This window comes from Solanum pennellii, chromosome 11 (genome assembly GCF_001406875.1).
Source record: "Solanum pennellii chromosome 11, SPENNV200".
Classification (NCBI taxonomy): Eukaryota; Viridiplantae; Streptophyta; class Magnoliopsida; order Solanales; family Solanaceae; genus Solanum; species Solanum pennellii.
Genome location: NC_028647.1, coordinates 5364956 through 5390184, shown reverse-complemented (window position 1 = coordinate 5390184; position 25229 = coordinate 5364956). Strand labels below are relative to the sequence as shown.

General features: G+C 30.8%; 3 protein-coding genes and 1 pseudogene across 4 annotated transcripts; 2 read left to right on the top strand and 2 right to left on the bottom strand.

Annotated features, from left to right (window-relative positions):
• The first annotated feature begins 5278 nt into the window (after nt 1-5278).
• LOC107005119 (scarecrow-like protein 13) lies at nt 5279-8574 on the top strand. Its single transcript, XM_015203618.2, has 2 exons — nt 5279-5418; nt 6469-8574. Exon 2 carries the CDS (start codon nt 6651-6653, stop codon nt 8277-8279), a length of 1629 nt encoding a protein of 542 aa, XP_015059104.1. The 5' UTR covers nt 5279-5418; nt 6469-6650; the 3' UTR covers nt 8280-8574.
• A 1086-nt stretch (nt 8575-9660) lies between these two features.
• Nucleotides 9661-10648, top strand: LOC107004425. The gene is made up of 2 exons (XM_027912810.1): nt 9661-10126; nt 10428-10648. Exons 1-2 carry the CDS (start codon nt 9685-9687, stop codon nt 10646-10648), a joined length of 663 nt encoding a protein of 220 aa, XP_027768611.1. The 5' UTR covers nt 9661-9684.
• A 1052-nt stretch (nt 10649-11700) lies between these two features.
• On the bottom strand, nt 11701-13134 carry LOC107004223 (annotated as a pseudogene).
• A 5005-nt stretch (nt 13135-18139) lies between these two features.
• LOC107003065 (thymidine kinase a-like) lies at nt 18140-24095 on the bottom strand. Of its 2 annotated transcripts, XM_015201312.2 has the most exons (4): nt 23548-24067; nt 19319-19463; nt 18809-18930; nt 18140-18636 (listed from the first exon to the last, which is right to left on the bottom strand). In XM_015201312.2, exons 1-4 carry the CDS (start codon nt 23868-23870, stop codon nt 18381-18383), a joined length of 846 nt encoding a protein of 281 aa, XP_015056798.1. In that variant the 5' UTR covers nt 23871-24067; the 3' UTR covers nt 18140-18380. The 2 variants fall into 2 exon arrangements, with proteins under 2 accessions (XP_015056798.1, XP_027769046.1); XM_027913245.1 differs by lacking the exons at nt 18140-18636; nt 18809-18930 and adding an exon at nt 20602-22282 and having other exon boundaries at nt 19330-19463; nt 23548-24095.
• Nucleotides 24096-25229: the final 1134 nt, after the last annotated feature.

The following is a 25229-nucleotide window of genomic DNA, read 5'->3' as shown; positions in this document are numbered from 1 at the left end:
ATTCCTTTGCTATTTTTTTCCCCACATGATTTAGTACCTTTTTTTTGTTTCATTCGCTATATTATTGACAGAAGTATTACGTAAATAAAGAGATTAACGTAGAATCAAAACTCTTCTGCTCAAAATATTTCATACAAAATTCTCTTAAACAATATATGCATAATCTTTTAAGTAGAAAAATTTATCAAATACAATAAAAAAATTAAAGATTTATAATATAAAATTTTAATTTATTCATGATAAATATAACTTAAAATCATTTTGAGGATCTGTATATTATGTAATTTTCATGTGAGTTAAAAGAATAGAAAAAAAGCAAGATTCTCCTTTTGTTTTATTCTTTCTTGAACTTACCTTTTTTTTTTATAATGATGATCATTATATCAACTTTAATTAGTAATTAGTCACAACTTTGTGCACCGTCTAAACATTTACGATAAGATAAGAATTCTTTTATCTTCTTTTTATCCACAAACATATGAATGAAATCTTTTTACCCTACTCGTTTTTTGTCAAATATATTTACCATTTAATTATTAATAAGAAGTTTCGTATTCTAAATATAAAATTGTTTTTAACAGAAAATATATTGTTACTCTAAATTAGACTTTTTGGTATGAATTTAAATTACTCTAATCATAAGGTAGGTACGTGTTCGATGAGAAGAACCGCAGGCTAATGAAATTATTTCACTATTAGTTATCGGGATATAAACTTTGTGAATGAAAAAACATATCAATAAAAATAAAATTTATTCTTTTTATAACACTACATGATACAAACATAAATTAGTAGAGCGGTCTTCCAAATATATATCAATAAAAACAAAATTTATTCTTTTTATAACACTACATGATACAAACATAAATTAGTAAAGCGGTCTTCCAAATATCGAATAATTATATGATAAAAAAAAAAAGGCTAAAGAAAATGCCATATATAAATTTATTTCCAACAATTACAACTTTACAAGCTCGGAAATAATAAGGCAAAAATTATCTTGAAATTAAACTTTAATTTACTCCAACTTGAAAAATCACTCCTCTGGCGATTACTCCATTCGTATGATATTGTTTGTCATAGTTTCATTTTTAAAGTCAAACTAAAAAAACTTTTACTAATATTTTAAGATGTATTTTTTCATCATATTAATATGTAAAAAATTGTAATTTATAGTACTTTTCATATAGTTTTAGAATATCTAATTTTTTTGTTTAAAATATCGGATTAATGTGATCTAATTTACCTTTAAAAATTAATCAAATTGACTTTTAATAAGCGAAACATGACAAATAATTTCAAACGGAGGGAAAGAGTATTTTATTATCACTTGCAATTATTTATTTTCGTCCTTTTTAGAAACATTCCAACATCTCAAAAAAAAACATTTTTCACCAAACTACTAAACTAGTTTTAAATTTGTACGGAATAATACATTATTGTCAACCTTATGTAACTCTCATTTGACATAATGTATTAGAGGAAAAAAATATTAAATAAATAAAATTAGAGAATTTTACAAATTTCATTTTTATTATTATATATATTTCAAATCCATGTCTATATATGTATATTATATGAACATAAAATTAAAATCATGTTCAATTATTTACTGCTAGATATATTTTATAATGTGTTTGAGATTTTAATTTAATAATTTAATGTTTCTCCAAAACACACAAAATTAAATAATGATTTGTGGAATTAATTAAAACTTAAAAAACATATGGGAAATAGACACCTTCCAGGAACAAACAAATATCAAACCAAACGCGGTCTTTTGGCGTCAACTTATTGCCCTTCATTGCATCGCTTATTTACTCAAATTGCCATTTCCACACCTACAATATCTCGATTTATCGAGTTTTATATCTGAACTATTATCATTTATTTATCAATAAAGCATATCGATGATCAATTATTCACATTTTCTTATTTGATTGATGGTGATATATCATTAATGCTATACAACAAAGTTTGAGTATCTCTTGATAAATAGTTTATGATAATTCAAATAAGAAATCCACACACACCTAATAATTCAGATATATAACTAAACAAAATTAAGATACTATAAATATGTTTTTGAATCTTTAATTCTTAAAATTTTTGTCTAATTAATTAAAGTGATTTGAGGCTTCAAAATTGTATAATATAATGTACGACTCATTCTAAAATGGTGAGAATTACTTCTTATGGATTTGAATTATGGCAAAGCAAATAAAATTTTATAAGATTTTTTTTATACTATTTGGATCACTTTGTCTCTAGTATTTATTGAAGATTTTCAATATCCTTTTTTTATATTTTTATGATAGTTTTTTTTTTTTTATTTATAGTTAAGTTCAAGAAATCCAAAAAATCATTAGCCATAATTTGTTTTTTCACCTCAATCTACTTTATCTAAGATTAATAATATTTTCACTAATTTTTTACTTGAATATTAATTTGATATAGCGAAAGGAATGGAGGTAATGTGAAAATAGCACTTCAAGGTCAAAATTATGACAAAAATATATATTATTGATATTAAATATAAGTTGAAATAAATTTAAAATAATTTGATCTTTAACAATTTATAATTTGAACCATTTGACTTTAAATCAATCATATATAGCGTGACGTGATTTATTACATAATCATTTGCTAAGCCATGTAATCACAACTATATTCAAAATTCACTAGTAATAGTTCATATAACGAAGAAGAAATTATTCATACTCAATATTTAAAAGTATTTTAATGTTAACGATTAAGATTAGAGTAAAAACATTAATTACCTAATTAATCATGATTAAGCAACACGTATAATATTTATGAAAGACGTGTTTCCTACATTAGTTAGTCCTAATATAAACATTAAATGGAAATAAATTGAATGTATCTTTAATGTAATGAAATATAATTTTACACATAAACGATATTTATTTTAAAATAATTGTTTTTTTTTTAAATAATATCTTTTAATAAGTGTTAAAACATGTTATAAGTCAACAAATAGTCAAATTCTCACTTTGAGTTCGCGTAATTCACCGCGGAGAGAATATGAATATTCTTCGTAAACCCAAAAAACAGGAAAAATGTGTATTAAAATAGTTGGTAGCATACCGTTAAAAAGTATGGTGATATTAAATGAAATTATTATTTTTAAATTAGTAAAAATTTTATTATTATATTCTAATATGAAAATATTTTATTGACAATGTTTTTTTTAGAATGAACCTTACACGAGGTTAATTTCAATATAAACATCGATCACCGAAAATCATAAGTATGTAGTCCTATTAAAATAGCAGGTACAATACGGTCAAAAAATATGATGATAATAAATGAAATTATTATTTTTCTTAATTAGTAAAAGTTTTTGTTATTATATCCTAATATGGAAATATTTTATTGGCAATGTTTTTTTCTAGAATGAACCTTGCACGAGGTTAATTTCAATTATGAATTTTAATAAATATATCGATCACCAAATACCATAAGTATGTGGTCCCATTAAAATAGATGGTAGAATACCGTCAAAAAATATGATGATAATAAATGAAATTATTTTTTTCTTAATTAGTAGAAGTTTCGTTATTATGTCCTAATATAAAAATATCTTTATTGATAATGTTTTTACCAAAATGAACATTACACAAGATTAATTTTAATTATGAATTCAGTACAAACATCGATCACCGAATACTATAAGCATGTGGTCCCCTTAAAATAGTAGGTAGAATACCGTCAAAAAATATGGTGATAATAAATAATACTATTTTTCATAATTAGTAAAAGTTTTGTTATTATGTCCTAATATAATAATATCTTTATTGACAATGTTTTTACTAGAATGTACATTACACAAGATTAATATCAATTATGAATTTCAACACAAATATCGATCACCGAATATCATGAGCATGTGGTCCCATTAAAATTGTAGGTAGAATACCGTCAAAAAATATGGTGATAATAAATGATACTATTTTTCATAATTAGTAAAAGTTTTGTTATTGTGTCCTAATATAATAATATCTTTATTGACAATGTTTTACTAGAATGTACATTACACAAGATTAATTTCAATTATGAATTTCAACACAAATATCGATCATCGAATATCATGAGTATGTGGTCCCATTAAAATTGTAGGTAGAGTACCATCAAAAAATATGGTGATAATAAATGAAATCAACTTTTTTCTTAATTAGTAGAACTTACGTTATTATGTCCTATTATGAAAATATCTTTATTGGCAACGTTTTTGAACCTTACACGAAGTTAATTTCAATTATGAATTTCAACAAAAATATCGATCACAGAATACCATAGCATGTGGTCCCATTAAAATAGTAGGTATGGTGATAACAAATGAAATCATTTTTTTTCTTAATTAGTAGAACTCACGTTATTATGTCCTATTATGAAAATATCTTTATTGATAACATTTTTATCAGAATGAACCTTACACAAGGTTAATTTCAATTATGAATTTCAACACAAATATCGATCACCAAATACCATAAGCACGTGGTCCCATAAAATTTATAGGTAGAATATCGTCAAAAAGTAAGGTGATAATAAATGAAATTATTTTTTTTTCTTAATTAGTAGAAGTTTCATTATTATGTCTTAATATGAAATTATCTTTATTGACAATGTTTTTATCAGAATGAACCTTAAACAATGTTAACTTCAATTATGAATTTCAACACAATATCGATTACCGAATATCATGAGCTTATGGTCCTATTAAAATAGTAGGTAGAAAACCGTCAAAAAATATGATGATAATAAATGAAACTATTTTTTTCTTAATTATTTAGTTTAGTTATTATATCCTAATATGAAAATATATCTATTGACAATGTTTTTATCAGAATGAACATTACACAAGATTAATTTCAATTATAAATTCAACATAAATATCGATCATCAAATACCATAAGCATGTGATCCCACTAAATTAATAAGTAGAATACCGTCAAAAAATATGATGACAGTAAATGAAATTATTTTTTTCTTAATTAGTAGAAGTTTTGTTATCACGTCCTAATATGAAAATATCTTTATTAACAATGTTTTTTTTCCAAAATAAACTATACACGAGGCTAATTTCAATTATTAATTTTAACATAAATATAAATATCGATCATCGAGTACGAAAACATGTGATCCCATAAAAATAGTTTTTTGGTCTTACATATATCAATGGAAGTGGCATTTAAGGTAGTTATTCCCAAGAAATGAGGGCATTTTATTTGTCTATTTTTCTAATATTTTGACTATATAATAAAGGCTTTATTAGGAGTACCTAACACTTCATTCTTTGTTTTCAACAATCAACAATAGACATAAGAGCTGATCTTTGAACAAAAAAGTCTCAATTCATCACAAAAATACAAAAATTACATCCTCTTAATTTTCAAGGTTTGTTCTTTTTTGTGGTAATTAGTACTACTAGTTTAATTAATTAATGTTAATTCTTGATTTTGTTTAGTTTATGGTTGATCTTGAAAGTATCTTAAGTTGAATTATGTTCTTCTATTTTATGCACTTACCTTTTTCTCATTTTTTCCCTTTTTTTTTGGGTGATTAGAGTATAAAGTTGTGATTTTTCTGTATAAAGTTTTGATTTTTATGTTGTTAGGTAAGATTTTATTTGTAATTCTTTTAGTTTTTGTTTTTTTTGTATGAAGTTTTGATCTTCATGTTGTTGGGGGTATATAACTACTGATTTTTCTATGTATTTTATATAAAGTTTTGGTTTTTATGTTGTTGGTCTATATATTAGTTGCAATTCTTTGTTTTTCTTTTGAATTTTGATTAGTCTTGAGGAGTTGCTTAATTAATGCAAATTATTGACTTTGTTTAGTTTATGGTTTAAGGTTTTGGTGTTTATCTTGAAAGCATCTTAAGATGAAATTTTGAGTTTATGTATGCAGTTAATATGCAAGTTCCTCCTCTCCTTTTGCATAAAGTTTTGATTTTTATGCTGTTGTGTAAGAGATTATTTGCAATTCCTAATCTTTTTTTTTTTTTTTGGGGGGGGAGGGGGGGGGGAGTTGATGATGGTATAAGTAGTATTTTTCCATTTGTTTTTTTATGAAGTTTTGATTTTTATGTTGTTTGATAAGAAGTTTGTCTTTTGATTGTAATTTTTGACTTTCTTTTGTGTTTGTTTTAGGTCTCTATGGTTTTTCATTTTCGTAGTTTGCTTAAGTTCTCAAAAATTGATGTAAATGCTAGGTTATAACTCTAGTTAGTCAATTCTTTAGTATATGGTTGGTTTTTCAGTTTATCGATGGCAAAATTAACCCGTTGAATCACAACCATCTATGTTTAGCTAATTAAGGAGCATCATGTATTAATCGTTGTATGCTTTGACTGATCAAATTATATGCTGTCTTTTGTTCTGTAAATTAGCTTCTTTATGCTTTTGTGACAATCATACTGATGGTGATTTTTCGTTCTTGGCAGGTTCTATTAGGCATCATCAGAGTTGCAAATTTCTTTTCGAGTTTACATTGTGACACGATGTTGAAAGAGTTGTTGTTGCTTGAGATGTTGTGAATGACTACTTTTAGTCGAGAGAGATTTGCTGAGATCTAAGATAGCTTTTGTCTGCAACGGTTGCTTGAAACTCCGATAGTCATTTTGAGATGCAAGCATCTCAGAGAACACAAATGTCTGGAAGTGTTCACGGATTGTACAATCAGCAAATGCAGCAAGTTGAGCAGTATTACGCCCCTTACAATGTTCTTAAGAACAGTTGTAAGGATAGTCGTAGCTCAGGGATGCAATTCTCTTTTCAGGCACAAGACGAACAATTCTTCACTCTGGACTCATCACCAGCTACCGACTATGTTGTCAACGATTCACCTCCTGCCTTGAGTGTTTCTTCCAACAGGAGTCCCTTTTCTCCTCAATGTTCACAGTCATACATGTCTGATCTGCATCACTCCTCTGATAACACGTGTGGTTCGCCTTTGAGTGGGTGTTCAGGAATTGATGATGGTGACTTGAGACATGTGCTTCGGGAGCTGGAGAATAAATTACTGGGGCCTGAATCTGATACTGACGACAGCTGCAGTTGCTCCTTGAACGATATGGTCTCAAAACCGTCTTCCATAACAAGGTGGAACCGAGTGTTGGACATGGCCCCTAGCTTGAATTTGAAAGAGTTGCTCGATGCCTGTGCTGAAGCAGTGTCAGATGCTGATATCTCTACTGCTGAAGCTCTTATGAGTGCTTTAGAGCAACGGGTGTCTGTGTCTGGGGAACCGATGGAACGGTTGGGAGCATACGTGTTGGAAGGGATTAGAGCACGACTACTATCGTCAGGAAGCATCATATATAAAAAATTGAAGTGCAAAGAACCAACTGGCTCGGAATTATTGTCTTACATGCAAGTCATCTTTAACATGTGTCCATACTACAAATTTGCTTATATGTCTGCGAATGTCATCATCAGGGAAGCCATGATGAATGAAAACAGAATCCATATCATTGATTTTCAGATTGCACAGGGAAGTCAATGGATGTTCCTCCTCCACGATCTTGCTCATCGTCCTGGTGGACCCCCATTTGTCCGCATCACAGGTGTTGATGATGAGGAATCAGCTTATGCTCGGGGTGGAGGACTTCAGCTAGTAGGCGAAAGGCTAGCAGAAGTTGCCAAATCATGTGGAGTGCCTTTTGAATTCCATGGTGCTGCACTATCAGGCTGTGAGGTCCAACTAGAGAATCTTCGGGTTAAACATGGAGAAGCTCTGGCAGTAAACTTCCCTTATATGCTGCACCACATGCCAGACGAGAGTGTAAGTACTATCAATCATCGTGACCGCTTATTAAGACTAGTTAAGAGTTTATCCCCCAAAATTGTGACCTTAGTTGAACAAGAATCAAACACCAACACCGCCCCTTTCCTTCCAAGGTTCCGTGAAACTCTTGATTACTATACAGCAATGTTCGAGTCAATTGATGCAGCTCGTCCTAGGGATGACAAGGAGAGGATCAGTGCAGAGGAGCATTGTGTGGCACGAGATGTTGTGAACATAATAGCATGTGAGGGAGCTGACAGAGTGGAAAGACATGAACTTTTCGGAAAATGGAGGTTAAGACTTATGATGGCTGGATTTACTCAATGTCAAATGAGTCCATCAGTTGGTGAGACCATCAAGCACATGTTGAAAGAGTACAACCCCAATTATCGGTATGCAGAAAGCGAAGGAGCACTCTATCTTGGATGGAAAAATAGAGCTTTAGCAACTTCTTCTGCCTGGAGATGACATTTTTTGCCCTATGATCTCGTCGTTTCATCTTCAAAACTTTTCGTTTCATATATACAGAGCTTGGAGTATGGAATGTTTAGGTTTCTACATGCTACCATAGGGAGGAATACTGTGAGTTTGAAATAGACTCCATTTGGTTATTGTCATTTCCCTTTGTATTTGAATGCTTTTTTTTTTAGTTGTACATTTTTGTTATGCACGGGTTCATATTTGGTTAACCGAAGCTTATGTACAACCATTTAAAGGCATGAATGGAATAAATAATACGATACTTCGTGTCCTTCCTATCAAATCTTTAGTTCTCAACTAATTGCTATGAGAAAAATTGAATGTAGTAAGGTTAAAGGTGAAGTATCCTTCCTATCAAATCTTTAGTTCTCAACTAATTGCTATGAGAAAAATTGAATATAGTAAGGTTAAAGGTCTGCATATAACGTGAATCGAAGTCAAGCTTCATACGTCAAAAAGAAATATGAAGAACTTTATACATTTTTTAAATACTTAGCTCGTATTTGAATAAAGCAACACGATCAATGAAGATTCATGTCTTTAACTTTTGTGGTATAGTAATTTTACTAAATCCAAAATTTGGATGAGGACCGAGTAATTAAAGCCAAATGGATCAAACATATCCCTAAATTTCTAAAATAATTTTTGTTAAAATCTTTTTTCCTTCCTTTTATGTACAGGTGGCAAATTATAATTTGTAAAAACTACAAACATTTAACTAATTACCAAAAAGAACATTTAAAAGATTTCATTTTTATTTTCTCTATTGAAAAAAAAAACAGCTCAATTTTCTATTCTTTGAATCTGAAATTACAAATTCTTCCCCTCAGTCACCATCAACAGAGGTAGGTTTTTCAGTGAATTAATTTTTTTAATTTTTCATTTTTGTGGGATTTTTTTCAAATAAACAACTAGTGTTTTCCTTTTTTATAATTTTCGTGATTATGGTGAAATTAAATCAATTTTTTTCTTTGTTTTTTAATGGATGAAGATTTGTATGTTATGGGTTATTAAGAACCTGAGATAATTTTTTTTTTCGATTCTCATTCGATGTTATGATTGTGTATTGATATTTGCATCTTTTATATAGGGTTTATTTTATTTGAAGCTTATTATTGATCATCGAAGGTCTATTATAAATGTTGATTCATAGTGCTACACGCCAACATATAATTTGCGTTTCATTTTACATCTAAAATGAAATTAGAGTAAAAAAGAGTGATTCAGTCGGTATAGTGCATACACTTTGCCCTCCCCAGACTCCACGTATGAGATTACACTGGTATGTTGTTTGTTTGTTTGTTATTGTCAATTTGGTTTAAATTAAATCGTACAAACTACAGAACATTTGTGTTGCAAGACGGGATCAGAAACTTGAAGAATATTTGGTTCAATGGCTACTGAAGAGTCTAAAGAATGGCATGTAGTAAAGAACTGGAGGAATGCACAGAAAGAAAAAGAGAGAGAACGTCGTAGAATACGCGATAGATTGAGAAGACAAACAATGAGCAATGAGGAGAGGGAAAAACACTTAGCTAGACGTCGAAGAAACTATCAATTGAGAAGACAAAAAGTTTTGAACAATTCTTCATCTTCAATTTGTCAAAACTGTGACAGTACTACTAGTGCAGGTATTCGTGTTATGAAATTCACTCTATTATTAATACGTTACTTTAAAATCCTGGGTTCATCTCTGGTCGTTGCAGGGTACTCTAATGAAGACGAAAATCAAGCAACTGTTCCTGTTTCTGAACTTGGGGTTCAGTTATCTGATGTTACATTTCATCCTGAATTATATAAATCACAAGAAGATGCATCAAGTACATTGCACAAAGGTATATTTTGTATAATTTAGACATATGAACTTATACTATAATAGTGGTGTTGAGGGCGCGCCTCTACTATTATAATGGTTACTTTACTCAAACTCTTCAAAAATGTTGTCGATCCTTCTTCAAATACAACACAACACTTTGGAGAGTTTGAGGCGATATAAAGTATAAGTAAATTTTTGGTTAGGTGGTGTCTGGACCTACTTGTTTACACCTCGACTATTCCACTTGATACCAGCATAGGTTGTCGTCTTTTTTACCTTTTTTGAAAAGATTCATTTTTTTTTCTTTTGTGATTGAATAGGAGTTGAAGAAAGGAGTTATAAAGTACAGAGAATTCAAAACACTATGCCATTATATCAGATAAGACATCTTGCTAGATTATTGAATTCTTTTTCAAGTAACAATCAAGAAATTGGGACTAAGGACAATGTGAATACAGAGAGTAAGTTTCTAACACAAACTTTTTTCATGTCTTTTTTTTTTTTTTTTGATTCGTTGTCTTTCTATCGCGCTGAATTTTAACTGATATTCAGGTAGATCGCGAAGAGGCATAAGGTTAATTGATGTTAAGCGTCTGGCACGAACGCTTAATTCAAATTGAAGATTGTTTTCTCATTATATTAGCTGCATTGTTGTTGTTGGTAATAACATTAAGGATTCAACTGCAGTTTTTTGTTTGTTAATGTTGATCTTTTCTTGGTATAGTACATAATTATTTTCTTAGGTTTACGTGCATTCTACGATCATGACCAGAGAGTCCAGGGGCCAAAGACATGAAGCAAACATCCACGACTGTTTATGCTATTGCAACCCAGTGATAAGAGCTAGAATTTTAACTAAATGAATTCGACATATAAAGAGAAAAACACAAAAAGATTGCATTAACCATTGGTAAGAAGACAACCAGTGTTTACAAGTGACAAAGAGAAGTAAACTTAGTAGTAAGTTGTAAATTCATTGTTCTTCCAGAACTCTTACTGCTACCTCAACGCTCTAACTAATGTGCTATCAATGAAAAAATAGTTGAATTATGCAGGCTTGGTTTCCACGACTTACCTGTTTCAAAAAATTGCAACAAAAAGAAAATCAGTACCATGCTTAAAATGGCATTGGTAATAGGGTTAATTCAGCAAAAGAAAAGGATAAGTAAAGATAGGCCTAGGTATGCATTAAACCAAGTTACAAACAACAAATATCAAGAAACTCCAAGTATTCTTGATATGTCTACAACCGTTAGAACAATATGGAATTCAACTATGTAAGCAAGAATCGTAGAGACACTAGAGAATCATCACCATCAAACTGACCAACACACCACATTTAGCAAACAACGCTAAGCACACCAAGTTTCAATATCAATACTAGCGTGTTTGTGCTCTCACGTGACTGTTTCTCGAACCATGAATAATATGTATTATCCATATTATCTAGCAGTTAAAAGGAGAACATAACTCACTACCACATAATTCCTCTCAGTAGACACATCTCTTGATAACAAAAATTGTACAAAACGGAAACAAATGAAAGGCAAATGAATGTTGTTATCAATACATTGAGAGGAAGATCGAACCTGATGATGAACGTCATTGTGCTCCTACGATTCCATGAAGCCTCCTGCATTTCGCCATTCAGGAAAATGCTTCTTAAGTATTTCAAGAAGCTGCTTCCCGTTTTACATAGAACAGGGCCTCTTAGCTATTATTTCAGCAAGCTCCTTCTTGTCTATTTCACAATGGCACCTTCTTAGCAAAGTCGGTAACCAGATGAGTCCATTGTCTGTGAAGACGCTCAATTTCTCTGTCTTGAGACTCAATTAGTCTGTCAAGACGCTCAATTTCTGGGTCTTGAGCCTCAATTTTTCTGTAGAATAAAGATAGGGACAAACCAGGTCAAAATGTTATTCCGACTGAAAAATGACAAAAGAAATGTCCCCCATAGAACTAGTACAAGATCCCGAGGATCCTAATATGGCTTAGGCAATTTTCTTCCCTTCGAGAAAGCTTTTGGGATACGAGTTAGACCCAACATCCATTTAATAAAAAATCTAAATTAAAAGGAAAAAGCAGTAGAAAACACACTCAATCAACCTGTTATTTGATTATTTCTAATGAAGTTGTGTGAAATTGACCTCGAAAATTTATATTGCGAGAATTAAGAATTTGGGAGTTCTAAATTTCTTCAATAGTAGTCAATCTGTTGTCAATCTAATCTATTTTATTAGGGGTTCACAAATTAATATACATATATATTTAATTAATTTTCGATTACAAATATAAAGTCTACGGAAACCACATAGGAGCACTAATCCGCACCACCCAGAAGGCAAACCCCTTGTTTTCGCTGACAAGGGGTTTCAAACTTGAGACCTCCAACATGGAAGTTCCAAGCTCAAACCACAGAGCCACTCCGAAGGGTTAATCCGTTGTTACTTTTTTAATGAAATTGCGTAAATTGATGTCAAAAATTTATTTTTTGCGCCCAATCGTCCTTCTTGAATTCGATTTCCTCGAGTATGGAGGAACTCCAATGCCTAGAACGATTTTTTATTTAGTTGAGCACCAATGCAGATACAACACGAGATGATGAAAAAAAAAAGAAGACATAACATTCAAAACTTGGCCTTAAGTGGTAAATCATATATACAACTCAACTCATTATTAATCAGCTTATAACTTGACGAGTTAGAGTGTTTAGTTATACGAAATCGAAGCAAACTAAACATTCAACAACAATAATAACAATGAATTCACAAAATTAATCACATTACTCCGTTCCTGAAGCTTAAGATCTTCTAGTTCTATTGGATCGTCACAAGTATGTAATTCATCTTCCAAATCTCGATTCTGAAACCATTTTTCCAATTCAGATTCCAAAAATTGATTGTGAATACATCTACCGCAATCGGAACAAGGATGACAAGGAGGATCTCCATTGCAATCTGGACAAGGGACATGAGGAGGAGGTCTCGCCATTGTTAGGGTTTTGCAAGGAACGAAAGAGATGAACTTTAACCCGCAAAAATTGAAGATTTGGGTTTGGGTATTTATAGATTTAATCGGTACAACTCCTAATACATTGCGTACAAACAAAGTGACCTAGTTTGATTGTGATTTCTTTTTTAACATTTATTTAAATAATTTTACTAAAATATAATCAAAATTGTGTTAATTTTTTTTTTGATTTTCCTTAATTAAAATACTAGTTATATACGATTGAGAAACAAATAGAAAAAATTTACTCACTTTTTTTTTTTTTAAAAAAAATTAGGTATATTTGTGTTACTGTTATATAGTTTGGTAATTTTGATTTTGCAAATTTTACTAGATTGGTAAAATTACGTTCGTGTTTATATTTTTTGTATTTTTTGTTTGCCTTTTATTTTTACTCATTGAGATAAGTAAATTTTTTGTTTAGTATAAATTTAAATTCTTACATCATAATTAATATTAATAATATAGTTTCTGAGAAATTTATTTTCCGAACAAGCAAAAGGCTTTATTTTACTTGCTACAAATTTCCAATGTTTATATTTGAGGAAAATATTAGTGATAAAAATAACAAAAAAATGTAAAATATATTATTCCTCAATAAATAACTAAGGTAGGCGGAAAATTTTCAATCCTACAGTTACTCAAAATTTAGAAAATACATTATAATACTTCGTAGTTTAGAGGTACGATGTGCCATTTTTCGGTTCGGTTTTTATATTATTCGGTTTGAGTTTTCAATTTTTAGTGTTAAAGAAGTGTAACCCAATTCGAACTAAAAAAAATTTGGTTTGGTTTTTCTCTTTTTGATTTGTTTTTTCTTTAGTTAATCGGTTATGTCAATAATTGAAAACATAACAAAGCTATATTTGCAATTTAAATATATATATATATAGATAGATATATATATATATTAAATTTCTTAAATATATTTTTAAATATAAATCATAAGTAAAACGTAAAACACAATACTTAAAAGTATATCAATTATAGATGTCCAAACATAAGAAAATAAACTAAATCACAATGAAAATAATTTAAAAGGGACAAAAATGGTTCACTCCAACTTAATTCTACATATACTAGATATCATGTGCCCGCGTCAGCGCAGACCCAATGTATGTTAGTTTTTTTCCTTCTAATTCATGTGATACAAATGAAATTTGAAAAGGTGAACTAAATTTTTTATGTGTTTTCTAAAAAATATTTTAAATTGTTAATTTATGGAGTACTTTTTATGTTATATTCGAATAATATATGTTACTCCATCTGCTTTATTTTATGTGATACAAGTGATTTTATGAAAGTAAACGAAATTTCTTATATGATTCTCACATATTTTTAGTTGTCATTTTATTGTGATTCATAGTACTTTTTAGTTCTTACGTTATTTTCAAACAATATATGCAACTTTTTTTGTTTCGATAAAAATAAAGGAGTCAATCAAATTTCATTATGTTTTTTAAATATGTTTTTCTAAAAATATCTTAAATTATTACATTGCGCTTTTAAGCTTCTTTTTTTTTATGTAATTTTCAAATATGTATCAAATTAGAAATTAAAACGAAGAATTAAAGTTTTCAAATCGTTATATTTCTATATTAAAATGTTCATACCTTTAAAACTCCACATATATGCACAAATTAATAGAAGGAAGTCAAACAATTTTTTTAAAAAAAATAATAACATATGAAAGCTCATTTCAATAATAACACATATATATTTCAATTTTTATATATGACTCCCTCCTTTTTGATTTTATATGAACTTATTTTTTATTTCATTTCAAAAAAAAGTAACTATTGAATTTTAATTTTTTTTATATAGCATATTAAAGATCTAAAAATATTTCAATACACAAAATTTCATATACATATAAATTTTAATTTTAATTTTTATTAGTTCCACCTAATATTATACTTGATATATAATTACTAAAAGCTAAGCGTAATCATTGTTCATTAACTTTCATATAATAAATAGATATCACAATACCTCATAAAAAATGAAGTAATAACAAAAATGAGGTAATACTGATAATAATACCTAAAGATGTTTATAGAACTATTTAATTTTCTTGTTATTATTCTTGGTAGATTTTTGCTTGCATAAGTTATATTTTTACCTTTAATCATCATTCACTTCATACATAGAAACATATTTCTAAAATTATTTATTCTTGATAGATTTTTGTTAGAATGAATTACATTTTTATTCTTGGTCATCTTTAACACAAATATATTATCCTATTCATTTTTATTTGTAAAGTTACTTTTAACATCTTTTTCTTTAATTTCAATCTAATATATATTATTAATTTTATCACACTAATTTATATTCAAGTATATTAATTAGAGCCAAAATAAAGATTGAAATAATTAATTCATGATATTTTTATAGAAAAAGTAGACTTTTTTTATAAGTATAATGAATAGAAAAAATATTAAAAATTAAATTAAAGTAATAGTAAAATAGAGTAATAATAAAATAGATATCACAATAACTCACAAAAGAAATAAAAAGGAAATGAAGTAATAACAAAATAAGTTAATGGTAATAACAATAACTTAAAATGTTTCTTTAATTTATTTTTTTATCATTCTTGGTAGATTTTTATTAGTGTGAAATTATATTTTTGTCCTTGATCATTATTGACTTCATATATAGAAAGATAATTCTAGAATTATTTATTATCTTTTTTCATAGATTTTTGTTAGAGTGAAATTACAGTTTTGCTCTTGATCGTCCTCCCACTTCACTCTTCTATATAATAGATAATAGAAATTTTTTGTTATCATTCTTGGTAGATTTTTGTTAGCGTGAAATTACATTTTTGCCCTTGATCATTATCACTTCATATATAGAAAGATAATTCTAGAATTATTTATTATCTTTCTTCATAGATTTTTGTTAGAGTGAAATTACAGTTTTGCCCTTGGTCATCCTCCCACTTCACTCTTCTATATAATAGAAATATATATATAATTCCGATTTTTCGGTTTTCATTTTTCTAAATCCGAAATTAAACCAAAAAATCAAACAAAGTAAATTATAAATTTAAAATCAAACCAAGAATCCAAAAAATCAATCTAAATTAGAATTCGATTTGATTTGATTTGATCCAATTTTTTGGTCTAATTCAAATAGTGCACACCCCTATTATAAACCCAAAACAAGTCCAATAACACTTGATAAAAAAAAAGTTTTTCATTTTCTCTGTTTGTGATAAAGAATTCAAACAAGAAATCTCCAATGTATGATGACGATTTTCTTCTTTCTTTTCAAGATTTTAATTTGGAAGAAAATTTAACATATGATGAAATTACTGATTCAAAATTTTCATCAACAAGTTCTTCAAATATTTGGGCTTATTATTACAAACTCAACAATGCAAGCAAGTATAAAGTTGACAATATTATGATTTTTTTCTTTCAACCCTCGCGATCCACTCTAGCCGGGCGTGACATCAATGAACTCCTCAACACGTTCATCATCACTTGCTTCAGTGGTCAAAGTTGGTCAGTAAGATGTTAGCGCGTTGCTTGGTATAAGATCAAGCATTGTTGTGCTTCTTTCCACCATTCAACCTAACGATGTCACAGATTTAGCTTCGACTAACGCTCCTTGCGGCACACGAAAGGTGTTGCTTTACAACTTGCTTGGTTGAGTTACAAATGAATGTTCCGTCTATTTATACTACACAATTAGGGACCAAAGTATGAAAAACAAATTATATACAAGTTCCTACTTATTTTTAATTTAAAGTATGTTTGGATTGACTTAAAAAAAATAAACGTCAAAAATAAAAAGACAAACTAAAATGACTTTTTAAGTCAAAAAAATATAAAATAGGGGAGACCCACTTTGATTTTTGACTTGTTTTAAGTCATTTTAAACTTATTTTAAGTCATTTCTGAACTTGTCAAACACTTCCTAACTTATTTAAGTCATTTTGAACTTATTTTAAGTTATTTTTTATATTTACCAAACATTTTAAGAAGTCAAAAGATGATTTAAAAGTAGTTTGACCAACTTCTAAGTGAATCCAAACACCCTCAGTTTTTCTTCTAAAATTCTCTATAAACTCTTGGAGAATTATAGTCTTTCTAAGATTTATTCTATATTCTAGTGATTTCTAAAGTCTTATGCAAAACCTCTCGACAACTCTAATTTCTTCCACTCTCATGACATTTGGCTACAAACTATGAAAATGGATGTATATCTTTAGATGTTTGCATCAACCATATCACTAACCCTCTCAGAAAGGAAACTACTTAAAAAAAAATTGTAAACCCCTATACTTTGCCCGTGATCATGGGATAAGTAATAACATATAGTTTCCCTTCTCTATTGCAAATCGTTTCGTATTTGCTCTTTGACTTTAATCAAGGTGCGATATAAACTTAGGTAGATTTCAATTATCAAAATACTTTGAGAAGGAGTACTTCGCACTAGCCTTCAAAAGAATTGGTAAAAGTGTTGTTCAGAAATTTGCATAGAGTTATCAAAATCTGAAACGCTTTTAGTTAATGTTCTTTTAATTAATGATGCAAAAATAGTAGTTCGACTTGCCAAACATCATTATGTCCTTTAATAATCTCTTAATAACAATGTTTTTTTTACTGCTATAGCAAAATATTGTACGATTCATCGGTGTCTATATTGATAGGCATATGGACAGGAAGCGTGCCATCAAGATTAGTTAAAGTTTTAATGGCACATAGCCCAGATCTTATTGACACCAAGCCTGGAAAACAATTCATTTGTGAAAGCGCGTCATCAAGATCTAATAAAAGTTTTAATCGCATATAGCTCGGCATATAGGTCGAATCTTGTTGACGCCAAACTTGGGAAAGATGTCATCTCAACGATCAACCATCTATATTTAGTTTTTCATTGAGACACTTTTTACTTTATAGATTCAAGACATCTTTGTTTTTTTATGTTTGGTATATGCTACGTTGTTGAGTCAGGAATTTTATTCCTTAGATTCAGAAGTATATTCATTACATACGGAAATTAAATATGCTAGAATAATCATAGACTAACACTTTGAAAGAGCAACTCCCCACAAAATATGACTTGAAAGTACAATAGTATTTTTCTTTTAAAATGGTGTTCGAGCCCGCTTGCTCGCACCTCGATAATTCTACTAGCAACCTTCCACCAGCAGAAAGGCTTGGCCAGTTGACACACTTGGAACTTGTAAGTACAATAGTTGGTTAATATTTCTAAGACAATATTCTATGTACTTAGAGCTTGAGATATTACAAAATAGAGCTGCATTCAACTTTCTGGGACTCCAGAACACTTCTAGCAGCCTCTTTGACTACTTGTCCACTCACATAATGCTTGCGGCAGACGGGCATATATACTTCTGCTCCTGCAATCAACTCTGTTCTCGTCTCTTCTGTCTTCCTCAAGGTGAAAGAAGCACGTTCACCACAAAGTTCACATCGGGCATTAAGTTTGGTCACGGAATCAGCAATTGGTATTACGTCAAGAACTGAACCAAAGCTCCTTCTGCAAAATCCAAAATATGATCCAATACAGATCATTACACGAGTTTTTGCAATAGAGAATCACATTCAGTACATAAGAAATCTTTGGAAGAATAAGCAGAATATCTGTCTCACAAAAAAACGTATCAATTATGAATACATTAGAGCGCACAGAGACTAAATGGAAGTAGTACCTTAGATAGTCACCATCTAACCCAGCAACTATCACAATCTTGCCATCATGATCAGCAACTTCCGTACAGAAATCATATAGATCCTCAAAAAACTGAGCTTCGTCAATGCCAATGACCTCTAACTGAAACCACGTAACAGTCACAAAAAAAGGTAATCACATATACAAAGAAAAATGATCATGATAAAAGTAATAATACAGTATCGTTACATACTATCAAAGAAAGTTCAGTGGCCAACTTACAAAAGAGTGCATACTAGCAAAGAAAGTTCAGTGGCCAACTTACAAAAGACTGCTTCATGATTATATTATTTCCCTTCACAACTAGGGGTAGATTTGGAGGGGTGGAGCCCCTAACTTCTCAAGAATCAAAATTTGACCCGGAAAATTGAAAATTTTCAGAAGAACGCACTCAGAAATAGACTTCTTTGCCCTATATTTGAGAATATTTTATGTTGCTAGCACCCTGACTAAATTATCATATCTCAATAGTTTCCCATTGAAGTATTACCTTACTGTATGCTTCAAGACCACATCTCTGTTTAAATGATGATAGATTAGCTAAAGGCCAGCACGGCAATCTATCTCCATCATGTGTCACAACGGAATCTAACCCATATCTTGTATCCTTGTCTGATTTTAAAATTGCTACACTTCTGCAGCGAGGGGAAATAGCACAAAAGCTAAATCAGTCAATGATACGAGAACATCAGGAAGCCTTAAATATCTATCAAGATCATCAAAGTTCAAGCAGCACTTCAAAACTCAGAAATAGCATGCTTTGTGAATCCAAATTATATGTCCATAATCATATTATCAAACTTTTGATATCTTCATGGTAATTAATAACTTGGTAAATTTTGATGTAAAGAATCAGGAACAATCTCAGAAGTCAGAACAAAATGTATTATACTGTTATCATTTATCCACGCAAGATAGGACCAATCTCCTTCGCAATGGTACCATCAATTGAACAAAAGGAAACAGAATATGCTGGTTCTACTTCTCTGCGCGGCTAGCTACACGAGATTGATCCGTACACGAACTGCAGTTCAACTGGGAAGGAACTGAAGGCTCAAAGTATGTTTGTGTTCAACAGGATGCATTAGAAAGGACAACAAAAGTATGCAGTGAAGATAGAGAGCCATGCAAACTGCAACTGCAACTAAAATAAGGATTGCATAGTCTAACACAAAAGTAAACCGTTAAATGACTCGTTTATCCTGATTTATCCGAGAAGTGGTCATTAATATTTCCACTATATGAAGACATAAATTTCCACCCACTTTTTTGTGCTTGTTCACAGAATTGCAGCTCTTGATGTGCCAGGTAGATGGAATTATGTCACTTCCAGAGTAACATTCATAGGTTAGTAAAGATTCCAACATCTTTTCAAACACTACCAACACTTATAAATGCATTGCCTAAATGCATTTTGGCAACAGCATAGAATGATCTGCTTGACCACCAGACATAGCAATATAGCATAAGAAAAGAAATACAAATAGATTTCCTAGAATGCCCAAAATTCATCATTCCCTGGCAGCATTGGTTAGTATACAGTATCGTAGAAGAAGTAAACTCATTTGCTATAGGTTCAAATTATGATGAAGTATGGCTTTTTAAGCATTCTATTGGAAACTACTCAACTCCACTGTTACTGCAATATAGTAAAAAATGATCTTAAGAGAATATGTTTTCTATGGTAAACTTATTTTATCAAGGATTGTATCCACTAAACCGAGGCCGTCACATTACTTGGTAATAAGGCAATTTATCTGTTTGTTCACATACATGTTCCTCATAGAAGCAAATAGCAAGCCCCTGCTTGCCAAACTAACAGTTGAAACTGTGGGGAGATCGCAATCCAATTTTTGCATTCAAAGGCAAATGGCATCTCCCCAGAAGATTTCTGTCGAAGGATCACAAATTCCAGGAAACCATTGCTTGTGTCTGGAAAGTGCATTCCTGACTTGTAGCACAAAGGCTGAAGCCTGTTTCTCTTTCTATGTTTGAAAGTCTTTCCACTTTTATAGCTTAAAAGGATACGAGCATACAGCTGGAGTGTAACATGCATGGCACTTTTTGAGATAGAGCAATTGCCCGTTTAATAAGACTCTTTGCAGCTAAGTGGTTGAGGATTCAATCAAATGTTCATCCTATATTGTCTTTTGTCCTTTCTCTTTAACTCAGTAAATCTTGAACATCGCCAGCATCTTTTAAGATACCTGCCATATCTTTGACCAATTTATATATCTCAGCAGTCTGTTCATGAGCATTATGTTCCATAAAGAAGAAATGTGCTTGTCTTTGAACCTCAATCATACTATAACCAGGCTCCTTTTTCACCCCTGAGTCTTTCATCAGTCTCCTTATCTCCGCAACATTGTTCCACAAACCAAAAGAAGCATAAGCATTAGATAAGACAACATATTTGCCTGCATTCTCAGGCTCCAAGTCGAAGAAATTTCTAGCAGCAAGTTTTACCATCTCGATATCACCATGAATCTTACAAGCCCCAAGTAAAGCGCCCCATAATACTGGGTGCTCCTCACAACGTGAGTTTTTGACAAACTCATGAGCCTCTTGTAATCTTCCAGCACGGCCTAGAAGATCCACAATAGCTGCATAGTGTTTTCCTCTCGGTTGAAGCCCATAATCTCTCACCATAGATGAAAAGTACTCCTTACCTCTATCTACCAGACCTCCATGGCTACAAGCAGAAAGAACTGCAAGAAACGTAACATGGTTTGGCCTATATCCTTCAACTATCATCCTATGAAATGATTCTAGAACATCTTTTATTCTTCCATTTTGTCCATACCCTGATATCAGAGCAGTCCATGTTATCACATTCCTTTCCAAGGACTCACTAAACACGAGATAGCCATCAGATGGAGAACTACACTTGAAATACATGTCCATAAGTGCACTATTAACTACAATATTTCCACTAATTTGGCTTTTAATCAACAAAGCATGTGCTTGCTTGCCCTGCTCCAGGACAGCTAAAGAGGCACAGGCTCTAAAGACTGATGAAAAGGTATACTGATCTGGAAGTACATCTCTCTGTTTCATATCATGGTACAGACTCAGGCCTACTTCCTCCATGCCCTTCTGCACATACCCAGCAATCATAGCGTTCCACGAAACCAAGCTTTTGAATTGTAACTTATCAAATATAATGTGTGATGTATCCAAGTCTCCTGCTTTTGCATACAAAATTAACAACTTAACAGTCAGATATTCATTTGGAAAAAAGCCGGCAGTAATCATTTGCCAATGGACTCTTTTGCCTTTCCTATACGCTTGGCGGAAAATGCACTCTTGTAAAACAAGGGAATAAGTTTCTGCCTCCACCTGTACACCAGAGCGGCACAATATTCCAACTGCTTCAGCCACCCTTCCTGAGAAGCAGAGACCTTTTATCGTCTCATCCAAATAGAGGAAATTCTTTACTCCATTGGCCTGAAAACTGGGAATATTACCAATCATGATTTCAATTCAAATGTCATTGGAATAACATGGTCCAACTTTTACATCCTCTACATGAGCGAGCCAAAGAGCATGGAGATTTCAACACCCCAGGGAAGAAAGGAAAGGAAACAGAAAAAATCCGATTCAAGAACAACAAAATTCAGAAGAAAGGCACAATCATTCAATGAGAAAGATGAAAGGTTGAGTAACAAGAAAAATTCCTAAACTTTTAACAACTAGAACTGCAGAGAAACCAGGTCCAAATAGCATCAAGGACACTTGGTGTCTTGGAGCAATTGAATTTAGTGCTGCAACAACTTGGTTTTTCTTTTAACAAGTACCAACAAGTTGCTTATTTGAACGCCAAGTGTGAAATCGAACTAAGAAAAGAGCACCCTCACAGGAGATGATATAAATGACTAAGTCAGGACTCTCACGTTGAACTCTTGCCCAACCATGTTCTTAAACTCATGAAAGATATCTTTACGGTTATATTCAACCAAATAAACCATCAACCAGAAAGTTGGTCTTCGATAAAAATAGCACAATATGGCAACACACTGCTGAAAAGATGATTTGTTATGTTACTGAATACCATATCATTCTCTCCCTGCCACTATTAAGCTATTGACCAAAACAAATTCTGAGGCAAGAAAAAAACACTTACAATCATTGGACTCAATGCATCATCTTCCATGTTTCATTATAAGGTCTATATAGTGCATCAAAGTCTTGAGATTTAGCCAAAAGTCCTACTTATATAAGTTCTACAAAGCTTGTGTGAGGTATAAGACACTATAAAGTAAGTAGCTAAGTAGATAATCCTCATGAGAGGAAACCAAACAGATACCAGTTTATTTATAGGATGGCCCCAAAAAACAGCTGAGGCACACTTTCTGCTCCAACAACATCATACCCCGTGTAAGTACCACAAGTGGAGTATGGGTAAGTTAGAGTGCACGCTAACCTTACCCTTACCCCTACCCCCAAGTTGTTCCTGATAGACCTTTGGCTTTGAAGAACAGTAACAACATCGAAATAATGTGAAATGGAAAACAGTACACAACATACAGAAGAAAGAACAGCAGCAACAACGAAATAAGGGGATAACCAAGCATAAAACAAACACAGGTAATAACCAAGAACCAGAAACTACCAGAATATTTCTACTCCAACAGATGAATAGTATAAAAAGATTTAAACTTTAAATATGCACAGCATTTCATTACACAACCAAATGAGAAACAGATTGATAAAACTAACCTGCCATTGCTTCTTTCAGACTTAATCCTCTTCAAAAGTGTAGTAGTTTTTCCAGCAAACATAGGACCCACAATCACATGAACCTCACCAGAACCAGAACCAGAACTAGAACCCGATGCCTCACTACTCAAGACCCGAATTTGACTATGGTTTTGCACAGTAGAACACCTAAAGGAAGAAACTTTACTCATGGGGTTCATTGTTTGAGCAGAATTAAGGTTCTTGAAAGTGCTAAGAACCCCATATCCCCTGCATACAAACATGGTGGTGGGTCTTGAAAGTACTGGGGAAAGGAGTGATTTCATTCTTGATAATGGTAACATAAAAATTGATTCTTTTTGGGTTTTTTGGGCTGAAATTCTTCAAATTTAATCACATAAAGATTGTTTGTAGATATAATTTCATGGGAAATTGAGTCCAAATGATGATAAAAGTATATGATATGAGAAAAGGGGGCAGGGTTTTGAGGGTTTTAAGTTCTTGGAGGGAAGATGGAACCAAGGAGGATGGAAAATACAACTTACCTACAAGAGATTTTGTTCGACCAATTTTCGTGCAACTCAATAATTTTTTTTGAATTAATTTAATTTTATAGGTTTAAATTAATTTTCGTGCAATTTAATAATTTTTTATTCGAATCAATTTATACATAATTTAATAACTTTTTTTTAAAATTAATTTTCAAGCAACTCGATTTGAGAGATGTATGTGAGCTACCAAACTTACCTACCAATGGTATGTTGTAAAAGGGTGGATTTCTTGATTATACATTATCTAAAACTTAATATGATAATTTTGATAATTGTTTTTGTCAACAATAGTTAGTATTAATTAAGAATAATTTTATTTGTTATCAATTATAATAAGGAACTAGCAAATTGGATTATTTATTATAAAAGTATGTAATATTTGCGACCTCAAAATAAAAAACTAAAAATTGATGGCAAAACACTTCTTCACTCAATAGTGTCACAAGTCGATATTGATTATTGTTGACAATGAAATTAAATAATAAATGAATTAGATTGTTTAATAATTGTTTTTTCTCCATATATATGAAAGCACGCTAAGTCAAAATACCTAACTATGTTACTGGCAAATAGTAATAGGTTGTAGAGCTCTGATTTAATAATAAGATCACAATACGTGATGTGCAGATTAAGTGTATGTCATATAATGAATTTGATCTTTATCCGATAGGTTAGTTTAATTAAAGAAAAAGAAAATGAATATAATATCTTAAATTATGAAATAAAAATATATAAAATAACAAAAATTATATTAAAAAATACATATTCAAAAGAGTAAATATGTACAAGCTTTATTCTTACCTTAGACTGTCAGCTTCTATATAAAAGTTGTTTTGCTTCCATCAGAGTTGACTATTTGCTTAGAGTATCCTCTGATCACTCTCCTCTAGTAATCTTCTTAGAAGATTATAATACTCGCTATATATTATTTTTAATCAACTTTCAACTCGAGAATTATGATCTAAAAGAAAATTTTAACTTAAAACTTTAAATTCTCAAAAATAAGTTGCGAAAAGAAATAAATAATTTTATAAGATGTTTGTAGTGGTGATTTATATTATTAGCTTTTGCATGTGTTATATTATTCATTCAGTGAATATAATTGTGTCCAAAAGCCATATATTCATTATATGCATTGATCAACGGTTGGCA

What these genes read in the sequence shown, in the direction of transcription:
- LOC107005119 (XM_015203618.2), top strand. Translation starts at nt 6,651, where the DNA reads ATGCAAGCATCTCAGAGAACACAAATGTCTGGAAGTGTTCACGGATTG.
- LOC107003065 (XM_027913245.1), bottom strand. Translation starts at nt 23,870, where the DNA reads ATGTTACCATTATCAAGAATGAAATCACTCCTTTCCCCAGTACTTTCA. An exon ending in TCTGAAAGAAGCAATGGCAG is followed by an intron (nt 22,283 to 23,547) that starts GTTAGTTTTATC and finishes TAATATTCCCAG; the next exon opens with TTTTCAGGCCAATGGAGTAA.
- LOC107004425 (XM_027912810.1), top strand. Translation starts at nt 9,685, where the DNA reads ATGGCTACTGAAGAGTCTAAAGAATGGCATGTAGTAAAGAACTGGAGG. An exon ending in ATCAAGTACATTGCACAAAG is followed by an intron (nt 10,127 to 10,427) that starts GTATATTTTGTA and finishes GTGATTGAATAG; the next exon opens with GAGTTGAAGAAAGGAGTTAT.